A 12,826-nucleotide genomic window follows, 5' to 3' on the forward strand; every position below is an offset into this window, starting at 1 on the left:
TCAGACACTGAACACACTCTCCATTGGTTCAATCTGACACGTGTCCATCCTCTTACTAGGGAAAACACTCTTATGTCACTGAATAATTTACATAGTGACCGCCTATTGGCGCTTAGAAATCATCTTCCTCTCCTGATTGGTTGATGACATGTCCCCGCTTCTTGGGGATGAGCTTGCCTAGGAAGTGTTAGTGCTTCTGGAGGGTCACAGACGTTTCAATTTCCTTTTCCGGTTCGCCACAGAAGTTATGGCGGCCACCAGAAGATTGAGATCCTTGCTGCTGGGAAGATGGAGCTGCCAGCCGGCAGGAATCCAGTTATCCCGGGTGAGAGCCATTATTCTCCCAGCGCGTTCTCCTGCTTCTGGAAACATCCCTGCTTGGTCACATCGGGAAAAGTTTTGAAGGGAAAGCTCACCGACCCCAGCCCTGTAAATCAGTGTATCTTTGGTCACGTGAAGAACTGTCATTCCACGAAACGATGAAGAGACAGTTCTATATAGTGATAGAGGGACAGAGACACAAAGAGCGATGCGCAGTAAAACGCTGGAGACAGGATGTGTGACAGAAAAGGAAAAGGGATAATGAGAGACAGGAAAGGGAGAAAAAATAAAAGGATTATGGGAGGCAGGTTGAAAATATGCAAATAATGTGTAGGTTTAGAGGAAGTCAGAAATGGTGGGGGTGGAGGATTCCAGGGCTAGAATGGGATGAGTAATCTCAAAATCTGTGCCTATATGCAAATCGGATGCTGGATTTATTTGCAAGGTTGTTATGGCCTCCTGACTAGTATCAGCATCTAAACTTACCTATAGTTTACGTAATATGAAACCAAGTAGCCTCCAAATCAGAATTCATCAATTCTGCTTATTAAAGCCACCCACGGCAGTTACTTGTTGCTATGTAGTAGTATTCTGAATTCTTGTTCAACCTTCCAACTCTTGAAAGTCTTTTAGTCCTTGCTGAGGCAAGAGAAACCTCCTATTCCTGGAGAAGACTCTTGTTCTCAAATAGTAGATTTAGAAGTAGAAGTGGTCTTATAGATACTATCTAGTTCAAACCATTGGTTTTATAAATAAAGAAACCTCATGAGACTTAAAATTTACAGGTAACAAGTGACAAATGTGGGATTCAAACTCTGATTCTACTGATTGTAAATCTAGCACACCTTCTACCTGCACCATGCTGCCATCCCTGGTCTGTCTTCATCCACAACACTCTCTCTAAACTAGCAGTTTAGTAAATTACCTCTTAATTGAATTCAGTCTCAATCTGTGCCTTCCCACATTATTTGTTGTGAAGTGAAATAATATACATAAAACATTCTGCAAAATCTTAAAAGTAAAAAAATTTAAAATGAACTATTATTACCCATATTTCTTCATGCACTAAATTACCTCATTCAGTTTTGCTCTTTCTGGAACTCAGCCACTTACTGACCTGATTCCCAGAGAGTCCCAGGAGAATGATATATTAGATTTCCTGGAGAAGCGACCACATCGTAAGCATCCAGGCATCTTAAATTTATCCCAAGTGCGGCTGCCACAGGCCCTGGTCACTGCAGCCCAACGCCTCGTACAGGGTGAGTAATTCCCTTGAACAAGGAAATGAGTAGAGAAAAGAAAGAAATCTTCATTTAATTGATTAACCCCCTTTTCATCTCTGGCCCACAGAAAGCTCTATACCCAATATAGAGAAACAGGTTCAGACACTCACCAACTACCTCTGGAGTCGAAAACTTCCTATAGAACCTGAGGAACTTCAAAAAAAAGCAATACAGCTGGAAAATGAACTCCAGCAAGCTACAGGTAAAAGCTAAGATGGGCCAAAGGAAGAAGTCAGGTTAGAATAATTTAGGAAGAGAGAAAAGATTAGTTTTTAAATCAGTTTTGCAGACAAACATGTCAATTTTCCAATATGTCTTTGTTGAAATACTCATAAATATTACTTAACAACTAGAAGCTAGATATATCTATAAAGTAAAAATATGAGACCAAAAATAATAACACTTATATTATTTATCAAGAGTTTTCTCTGAAGACTAAATGAGTTTATAATATGTACAAAACACTTTGTGAATGGTAAACACAAAATGTCAGCTATTATTATAGACAATCTTTGATTCTATTGTGCATTTTATAAGGGTATACCTAAATTTCCAGTCCATGCCTAGACCTTTCTCCTTTCCTCTAGAATCATCTGGTTCAGAAATGATCAGAAAATGTGTGGAACTTTCCCAGATTATACCATGGAATGAAATCTCACCCACATATATTCCTCTTATCACACCCTTAACCTAACCTAGATTTGAACTAGCTTCCAGTAGTGCTTTCACGTACATATGACATTATTGATTTCTCAGCATACTTTCCTTCAAGACAAATTTAGAAGAAAGTATCATGACTTCAGACTTGATTTATGACCTGTCATTGTTGAATGAGCAGTTATTTCTTTTTAATTAATTAATTTTGTTACCACTATCTCTTCCATTCTTCACACTCCATTATTGAATAGTTTTTTTTAAGTACTCATGATGACTCTGCAGAGCCCAACAAAACAAATTCCCACATTGGCTAAAGCTAAAAATTTATATCTCATTACACATTTTAAGTCCATCACCTCTGGCAAGCAGTAGGTGATAGATTTCATCTTTCATCCTCTAGATTCATGGTTTATCATTTCATTGGAGTTCTAAAATCTAAAGGTATTTTTCTATACAGTGTTCTTGTCATATAAATTGTTCTAGTTTTCTAACTTCACTAAATCAGTTCATAAGCATCTTCCCATTTTCCTCTAAAACTGTTCATTTTGTCATAATTATGGCACAATAATATATCCATTATTCATATACTACAATTCGTTTATTGTTGTTCAATTGGGTCTGACTGAAATCTCATTTGAAATTTTTTTGGCAAAGATACTAGAGTAGCTTAATATTTCTTTCTCTGCTCATTTTACAGATGAGGAATTGAAGCAAACAGGGTTAAGTGCCATGCCTAGGGTCACACAATTCGTGTATGAGGCCACATTTGACCTCAGGAAGATGAATCTGGCACTTTGTCCACTATACCCTCATAGCTACCCATTATTTGTTTAGCTATTCCCTAATAAGTGGTCGCTCCTTTAGTTTGTTTGAGATTATGAATAATTATTTGTGACGGTACTTATAAATAACTTTGTGGAGTGCACTAGATTGCACAGACCCAGAATTAGGAAGAAGTGTTGCAGAAGAGTGAGGAAATTCCTTATCAAAGCAGGTTCTTTTATCTTGAATTCCAGACCCCTAGTACTCATCACATTTACACATAAGCAAAACTGAATTAGTGATAGATACCATAAGAGGCAATGAGGGAAGATGAACTATCAGGGAAAGAATAATGCTCTGGTTAAACCATTATTCTTATGGCACAGAACATGTCTCATTTTTATGTAATATTTTTCTGTAGGTTTAGAAGCCTCCTGAGTTTTAAGTCCCTGCTGGGGAAAAAAAAAAGTGAGATAAAAATATTCCTAGTTTGCTGGGTTTCATTTTTCTGGCTCCTCAACTCTAGTCTTTGCTTTCTCTTCTCAGGATCATTACAGTCAGAGAAACAGCTTCGTGGAGCTGTGTTGAGTACCCTACGCAAAACTATCTACCATTGGCAAAAACTAAGGTAAAGAAATTGCCCCAAAGCAGTACGGGGGAGAGAAGAGAAGAGGTTTGTCTTAAGACCAGAAAAAAAAAAGAAGCTTTACTCCAAGAAAAAAGATAGGGGCATTAGGGACCAGGGAGATACCTTGATAAAATGAAAAAAAAAAAAAAAAAGTTAGGTATCATATTTCTTGCCTTCTCAGTGAATAAAACAGGGTTTGGAGGGAAGGAGAGAATTTGGACTGCAAAAAAATTTTTTAATTTTTTTTTAAATAAATGATGAAATGAATAAATTTAGAGGAAATTAAGACATGTTTTGATGCATAGCAAAATAAGCAGAATCAACGGAACAATTTATACAATAACAAAAATATAAAGAAAAAAGTTTTTAAAGATTTTAGATCTCTTATCAATGAAAACAGTAAACAGTTAAAAAAAAAAAAATGATGAAAAACATCTCTTAAGATCCTGACAAAGAAGTGGGAATGTGGGAATTTGTTTTGCTGGACTATGGAACTTTATAGTGAGGGATGTATTATTTTTGTTTTATGGCATTTTGCTCAACTAGGGGTAATGGGACAGACTAATTTTGAAAGATAGTTAATTGAAAGAATAAAAAGAAGAATTTTTAAAAAGGACTATTCAGGACTTTGGGGGAAGAGAAGGAAGGGAAGGAATGAAAAATCTTAATATTCTTAGTAGCTATATCAAGTTAGTTAAATGTAAATTTTAAGTTACTCCTGTTTAATACTGTTTAGAACTGAAATTTATGCTCTAAAAATATTTCTATTTCATTCTATTATTGAAAAGACACACACATGTGAAGGATCTTTTTCTGTAGCCTATACCATTTTCTATCTTAACAAAAGTGTTTTTGGATTGTTGAGGCTCATTCCTTTACTCATGCAACAAAAAACTATTAAAACTGTTGCTCTGTGCTAAGTACTGGTGGGAGGGAGGGAAGAGTTAGAGGGGATTCAAAATAAATTAAATACAATTACTAGAGTTATTTATAGGAATTCTAAAATTTGTACAAAATAACTGCAGTAAAAAGTACGAATATACTGATAACAAGAAAAGTACAAATGTACTTTGAATTCAGACAAAGAAGAAATAATTACAAGCTGGACAGATCAAAGAAAACTTGGTAGAACAGATAGCATTTGAATAGGCCTTGAATGGTCAGGATTTTAACACTGAATTCAACAATGGGAGGCTTTGAATGACAAGCTAAAGAGAATAATAAGAGTAATAACAGTACCAACTGACATTTATATTGCTTAAAGATTGCATATTGTTGTATACATTCTATCTCATTCATTCTTCACAAGACCCCTGTGAAATAGGTGCTATCATTGATAGCTAAGGAACCTGAGAGTGAAAAAGGTTAAGTGACTTGCCTAGAGCCACATAGCTAGTAAGTTTCTGAGGTAGAATTTGAATTGAGGTCTTCTTTATACCAAATCTAATACACTCTCCTCCTATACTTGGGTGCTTCCCATAGATATCAGTGGGTCATTGTTGAAGGTTTGTGAACATAAAGTGCCATAATGTAAGCTCTGCTTTAGAAAATGAATCCAGAAGCACTGTCTAGGATGAACTAAAATAGAATAGAGGTTAAAAGATGTGTTTAGGAGCTTTGGCAGTAATCCAGGTGAGACATAGTAAAGTTATAACCCAGAGATAAAGGCTATAGGAATTGTAATCATGGAGGCAAGAGATACTGTGAGACTAGGACTCTATAAGATTTGACAAATATTTACATATACCTGGTTTCTTTTGCAGTTATGATGAAAGACTGAGCTTGCTATACATGGCAGCACGACTGGATGGTGGCTTTGCAGCTATTTCCAGAGCCTTCCATGAGGTAAAGCCCCTTAGTTTCTATTCCAAGACAGGTTCCTGAGATAGCCACAAACTTTCAAAGACCTTCCATCTAACCTCTTTCCTAGGGCTACATTCTGAGTAATCTTTAGCAAGGCCCCCTCATTCCTGGCATCTGTTACTTTGTTTCTTCAGATCCAAGCTCGTGTTCCAGACTTTAAGCCACAAACTTTAATGGATTTTGGCTCAGGCACTGGTTCTGTTACTTGGTGAGTGGCTCAAGTTAGCATTAGCTCCACCATTTCCATCTTCAAGAAACCCAAGACCATTCCAAAGCCAAGAAACTAGTAGATTCCAGAGGAAAATGAAGTTAAAGTTTAGGCACTAATGTCATCATTGATATTTTATTTATATATAGAAATTTATTTTAATTAATTTCTAGATAGGAGTTTAGGTGCATGAAAAGAAAACTTAGAAGCATGGGGAATGGGTCAGAGTTTGGAAAATAAGGACTACATTTAGAAAAGGAAAAAGGAGAGAAATGTAACATCAAGGGTAGGATGCTGCATATTAGTTTCTAGGGTACTGACATTTTTATGAGTCCATTTCCCTCCACAGCCCTCTATCCTTCATCCAGAAGGTGCTGAAAAATTAATAGAAATGATATCATTACTTTTTAACCTTTATCTGACATAGCTTACTAGTATACTTAAGGGAATATGTATTAGCAGTACTCTGTTTAAGAACTCACTTTCTTAGATGTTTTAAATTGTCCTCCTATCTTCACAGGGCTGCTTATAATACTTGGGGCCATAGTCTTCGTGAATATTTGAATGTGGACAGCTCAGCTCCTATGTTGGCCTTAGCAGAAAGGCTTCTGAAAGGTAAGAATAAAGCAATATAAGATTGAAATGATCTACAAATAAAAAAGGCAAAGGACTAGGTAGAAGAGGTTGTGATAGAATGGAAAAGGAAAATTAGATTTCCTAGTCCCTTTAAAAAAAAAAAAAAAGATTCTTCCAAAAGATCAGATTTGTATTTTCATTAGATAAAAGCAAAGGGTAGTATCCTTTGCTAAGCTGAGAATGGGCTAGCTGGAGTCAAATAAGAGAAGGAATCCTTTTTTTCTTCCTGTTCTTCCCATGCCTTTCCTTCTCTAACCTATTTCATACTTTTTTTTTTCTCTTTTTTTCCTCTGTTCCTGGAATCTTTATTCTCTATTTGGATGTCCCTTCCCAATTCTGTCCCCCAGGTATATAGGCACATTTTAACTAATTCTCTTATTTATTCCCCAGGTGGTTTAGATTCTGGGAAACCTCATGTTCCAGGAGTCTTTTTTAGACAGTTTCTCCCAGTTTCACCAAAGGTAAGTGCCAGATTTCCTCAATGTACTGATGGAAGAACAGGCAAATGGAAAATTTCAGCATCGAAATTCTATATAGAAAATATATATTTGGGGGCAGCTAGATGGCACAGTGGATAGAGTTCCTGCCCTGAAGTCAGGAGGACCTGAGTTCAAATCTAGTCTCAGACACTTAACACTTCCTAGCTGTGATCCTGGGCAAGTCACTTAATCCCAATTGCCTCAGCCAAAAAAAAGAAAGAAATAAAATATATATTTATATAGAAATTTTTATAGCATACCCTGAGTATTTGGCAATGGGTGGAAACAAAGCACAAGGGAAGTAGAAATTGGGGAGAGCCTCAGGGATGGAGAGAAGTCTGTCTAAAATGTCCCTTGCCTTGATTTCCAGATACAGTTTGATGTGGTAGTTTCTGCTTTCTCTCTAAGTGAGTTACCCAGCATGGCTGATCGAACTGAAGTCATTCAAACTTTGTGGCGTAAGACAGGCCACTTCCTGGTAAGCTGAGATCTTCCTTCACAAATCAAAAATAAACTGCTTAAGTTCAACCTCTCTTGTATGAACTATTCCCCATACTTAAAACACCTTCAACAGGCACTACCATACCCACAAGCTTTTCCCTTATTTCTTTTCTTAGCCAAACTCCTTGAAAAAGCTGTCTATATTCATTGTCTTCATTTTTTTTTCCTTCCATTCTCTTCTAAACTCTCTGCAGCTGACTTCCAACCTCATTGCTCAACTGAAATTACTCTTTCAAAAGTAATTAATAAACTTAATTGCCAAATCCTTTTCTTATTCTTCATCCTTCTCAACCTTCCTGCATCACTATTGATCACTCTCTCCTCTTGGATATTCTTCTTTCTGGATTTTCATTACGTTGTTTCATTTTGTTTCTCAAATTGCTTCGGTCTCCTTTGCTAGAACATCATCTATAAGAAATCCCTTAACTATTGGTATCCTTTAAAGCTCTATCTCTTATGCCCTTTTTTTTCTTTGACTATACTTTTTCTTTTAGTGAACTCATCTACTTTCATGGTTTTAATTATCAGCTTTAAATTGATGACTCCAATTCTATAATTCTACCCATATTCTCTTGGTTGAGAGCTAGTCTTTTATTAGATTACAACCATTTATTAGTGCTAACTACATGCCAGACACTGTGATGAGCACTAAGAATACAAATACAGCCCCTGTCCTCAAGGAGCTTACATTTAATTAGGAAAAACAATACATAAAAAAAGAGAAGCTGGAAAAAATTTGGAATCAGGGTGGCAGATCATTCACTGGAACAGGACATGGTAGAGAAATTATGGAGTACAGCCTGGAGAGGGATGAGACATAGCTGCCTTAGGCACCCTTCTTAAATGGAGGTTGTCTGAAGAGCTATCCAATAGAGAGCAGCCCCAGAGATAGAATGGCTCTTCTGCTGCAGAAGTTTGGTTCTGAGTCTGAGTGAGAACACTTGCACAGGATTTTCTTTTAAGTCAGAACTTTATTCTTGTCAAAGCAGTCATGGGTAACTAATTGGCAATTAGGATTGGGGGAGGGGAGAAGGAAGAAAACTTTTGTACCAACATTTTGGCTCTAAGCCATGTTAGGAACATTATAGATAGATATAGATTATAGAGATAGAAAAGAATATTTTTCAAACAGTAACTAACCATGGTCTGCTAAAGACAGTCAAAATAGCAACTTGGTTTCCTGGGTTCAAAAAACAGTTTATGGAGCAAATGTTCCTTCTATAGGCCCTGCAAATCTAAACATACTTATGTTAGTAATTTTAGAAATGTTTATGTTAGTAATATTCATAAGCTATCGAGGGCCCAGAGTCAGGTGTAGTGTTCTTGGTTGGTTTTCTGGAGATCTCTAGACCAGCCTTCATTTCAGCTGAGTAATCACCACAAGAATAGCCAGGAATAAAATCCAAAATTTTTATTGTCTCCTTGCCTGAGGCTCAGCTAGCTTTCTGGTGGCCCTTCAGCCTGGCCTTGGTCTCATTGGGGGAAGCAGGAGGACAGGCCAGCAACCTTGGTGGTGTGAGTTGGAGTGACTCTGTCTCTCCTTGGCTCCAAGAGCTTGAGCTCCCGCCTCCAGTCCTCTGTCTTCTCTGGCTCTGACCCTGGCTGAGTTTGTCCAGCTTATATGTTCTATTATAATTACATTGTCATAGGTGTGAATCTTGTAGAACTATATTAAGTACTAAGTACATGTACTGAACTAGAGAACTATTAATCACCATGCTAAACTAGATAACCATTGTCTTTTCAATTCCACTGACTTAACACCTTGTAAGAATCCTTGTTTCAGGTACAGAGTTCTGGCCCATAATAGTCAGCGTTCAACAAGTCCTCTATGCTTCCTATACATAAAATTCCAGGGTTATCCAGGACATTTATCACCAATACCTACAGGACATTTCAATCTGGATTCACTATAGATCTCTCAAACCTAACGAGCCCATTATCTTCTCCCTTTACCCCAACCTGCCTCCCTTCAGAAAGTCCATTGTTTCTATCAAGAGTACCACCCTGCACCACAGAGAGACATCATGGCACAGTGGGAAAGTGCTGACTGCCATTTATTACCTCAGTAATCTCTTTGCCTGTAAGTGGAAGATTTGGAGGAGATGGCATCTAACATCTCTTCCATGTTTCTATAGTCTTTTGATCCTTTAAGTCACCCAGATTCACATCTTCTACATAATCCTCAACTCCTGTAACTCACCACCACCCCAAACACACACACCACACACACACACACACACACACACATCCAGTCACCTGCCAGATCTTGTTCAGTCTATATCTCACATCTGTTCTGTTTCCTCCACTCACACAACCAACACCATTAATTGCCCCATGCCTGAAATGACCTCTCTCTCCTATTTAAGATTCTCTAGTTATTTCAGAGAGAAGTTCAAGTACCATTTTACATGTGACATGCTACCTTTCCTGATTTCCCAGATTCTGGTGCCTTCCCAGTATCAATTCATGTGTCTTATTTATATATTTTGTATATAGTTATATGGCTACCTGTTGGTTGTCCCTGCTAAACTGTAAACTACTTGGGAGCAAGGGTATTTTTCATTTTTGTCTTTGTATACCTACTGTCTAATACTTAATGAAGGCTTGTTGATTAATCCTCCCTTTTTCTCCTATTTCTTCTGCACAATTTTTTTTTAAGAAGCTAAGAATGTGCAAGAAATATTTGTTTATTTTTGATATATAAATAATGAAAACAGTACATATATACATAGAAATAAACTATTATAATTAATCAGTAAATATGTGTCAGGTACCTACTGTGTGTTAGATCCTATATTACACATTGGAAATAAATCACAAAGATGATAAAGTCTCTGCCCTCAAGAAGTTTATATTCTTCTGGAGGTATATAACACATTTACAAATGAGTAAATAAAGAAATATTGGATCTCTATGTCTCTATCATCTATATTTATATCATCTTTGTCTTTATCTCTTTTTCTATCCATGTTGATTAACAAAAGAACATTACATAAAGGATGGGAAAAGCTCTGTGACATAGCAGTTTCTTAGTTTTAGCCTCCAGGAAACTTTTCCTGATAAAGATGGTCCGCTGTTTAATAAATATATTTATATTTGTATCTTTTGTATTTATCTTGACTAAATTTACCTCCCATCTCCCTTCTCCCAGAAAAACAACCTATATAACAAAGAATATTTTTAATTGCTTTTTACTTTCAAAATACATACAAAGATGGTTTTCAACATTCACCCTTGCAAAACCTTGTGTTACAAATTTTTCTCTTACCCTTATCTACTAGACAGCAAGATCCAACATGTGTTAACTATGCGCAATTCTTCTATACATTTTTCCACATTTATCATCCTGCACAGTTTTTAATGCTTTAGTGGTCTTTGATGCTTTCTCTTTTGTGGTCTCCATTCTTCCCCTTACCTTTTAGAATAACTGGAATGGGGTGTTTAGGGCGGGATGGGGAGGGAGGGTGGGAAAGAAGGGGGTTTGTTTGCTTTATTTTTTGGATTAGGGGTTTGTTGTTGTTATTGAGGCAATTGGAAATGTGACTTGTCTAGGATCACACAGCTAGTAAATGTTAAGTAAGATTTGAATTCAGATCCTCCTTACTCCAGAGCCAGAATAATACCCACTTTGCCATCTAGCTGCCCCTAGAATGAGGTTTTTACCTTTGCCTCTTCCAGTAAAACTTATTTCATTGATACCTCTAGTGCTTTGGATCTTCTATTCATCTTCCATTTTTTTCCACAGGTTTTGATAGAGAATGGAACAAAAACTGGACACCGTCTCCTCATGGATGCAAGGGACCTAGTCCTTAAAGTGAGGTTCTTCTCTACTCTATCCTGCTTCTTCAGAACTGACATTCCCTTGAAAACTGAGAGTGCTCAACGATATGTTGAAGATGACTCCCATTTGACAAAGCATATTGTCCTGGATCAGAATGATTATCCATCTGAGAAGCGAGTAAACAAAGGATTGTAGATTTCTGAAGCACAAAGGGTATAGGAGCTAGTATATTAAGGGGCACTTTAGTGACCCAAGTCACACTAGGCTGCAAAACATCAAGGTTTTAAAAGTTAGAATTTGCCAATAAGTGTATGAGAGTGACTTGATCATACCATCCTGTACATTGAGTTATACTGTCTTCCCCAAGCTTCAGGTGTACCATGCCTGGTATTAGTTACCTAGATTGACATAGATTGACTATCTAATGACTGATGAAGGATTGGTTAAGGACCTTTAAATGAGGAAATACAGTGACTGAACTGTGAGAGTGTCTTTCAACTACTGACACATATTTTTGGGCTTCAGGGACCAGAGAAATCTCCCTTAGACCATCGACCTGGACATGTCTTCGCTCCAGTAAGTATTCTTCCTTGATTGAACTGGTAGAATTAGTTTTGGGTTCAGCTATGGCTAGGAAAGGTTAAAGAAGGAAAATTAACCTATTATTTTATACTACCTTCCATCTGTTTACCTTATCTATATTTATAGTTCCACTGTATTTATAATTCTCCAGTTCCTAACTCACTGTCTTCTAGTTTCTTTTACGTTTGTTATTCTTTTTTTCCACAGTGTCCCCATGAACTTCCTTGCCCCAAGCTATCTACTTCTCCAGCCCAGGCCTGCAGCTTTTCCCAAGCATACAGCACCATTCCTTTTAGCTGGGTAAGCATGCTGCTACAGAGTGGGATAACGGGATACATGAAATAAGAATTAAGGTGAGGGACTAAATGATCTGGTCTGTGGAAGGAAAAAGGGTTTGGGGGGTCAGGCCTAAAAATAAGAGATCTTACTTATTTTTAACCTTTTCCCACCTTCTTTCCATATGGTTCACTATGGCCTCAGAACCATACTCATAAGGAGGAGAAGTTCTCTCTGGTAATCCTAAGCCGGAGCTTTCCAGGAGAGAATCATCGATTGGCCCGTGTCACCCAGCCTGTCCTTAAACGGCCACGCCATGTACATTGTCACTTGTGTTGCCCTGATGGCCATCTCCAACATGTTGTGGTTACTGCTCGACGACATGGCAGGTACATGGAACACGAGGAATTGGGGAAGAAAGGATATACTACTCACATGAATGTTGAAGGGGAAGGGGAAGCTATATCAGAGTGTCTCTCTTTTTCTTCTTCATAGACACTTATATCGCTGTGCTCGTGCTAGTAGCTGGGGCGATCGCTTGCCTTTGACCACTTCACTTGAGCTTCCTCCATCCCCTGTTCAAGATCCTTCTGACAACTGACAAGGGAGCTTAGGAGTAGTTGGCTAACACCTCCCAGCTTTTATCATCCTTGCCAAAAATGAAGCTTTGTGGGGATTCATGATAGGAGTACCACATACCCCCTAACTTTTGAATTGAATTAAATGTTATTTTTTAAATAGAAAAAAAAAAATTAGTGTTGTGATTCTTAACAAAAAAGTATTCAGGATTTCCTTCCCTGAAGTTTTGATTTACCATGGTAACAAAATTTAATTCCAGGGCTTTTT

At 37.4% G+C, this 12,826-nt stretch overlaps 1 protein-coding gene across 2 annotated transcripts; it reads left to right on the top strand.

Annotated features, from left to right (window-relative positions):
* Positions 1 to 240: 240 nt before the first annotated feature.
* METTL17 (methyltransferase like 17) lies at positions 241 to 12,732 on the top strand. 2 transcript variants are annotated; one of them, XM_051980363.1, is made up of 14 exons: positions 241 to 325; positions 1,427 to 1,580; positions 1,672 to 1,806; positions 3,570 to 3,651; positions 5,415 to 5,496; positions 5,649 to 5,722; positions 6,243 to 6,337; positions 6,749 to 6,819; positions 7,208 to 7,315; positions 11,087 to 11,155; positions 11,648 to 11,698; positions 11,912 to 12,004; positions 12,185 to 12,369; positions 12,476 to 12,732. In XM_051980363.1, the coding sequence occupies exons 1-14, from the start codon at positions 248 to 250 to the stop codon at positions 12,579 to 12,581; spliced, it is 1,383 nt and encodes a 460-aa protein (XP_051836323.1). In that variant the 5' UTR covers positions 241 to 247; the 3' UTR covers positions 12,582 to 12,732. The 2 variants fall into 2 exon arrangements, with proteins under 2 accessions (XP_051836323.1, XP_051836324.1); XM_051980364.1 differs by lacking the exon at positions 7,208 to 7,315.
* The last annotated feature ends 94 nt before the right edge of the window (positions 12,733 to 12,826 follow it).

This window comes from Antechinus flavipes, chromosome 2 (assembly GCF_016432865.1).
Source record: "Antechinus flavipes isolate AdamAnt ecotype Samford, QLD, Australia chromosome 2, AdamAnt_v2, whole genome shotgun sequence".
Classification (NCBI taxonomy): Eukaryota; Metazoa; Chordata; class Mammalia; order Dasyuromorphia; family Dasyuridae; genus Antechinus; species Antechinus flavipes.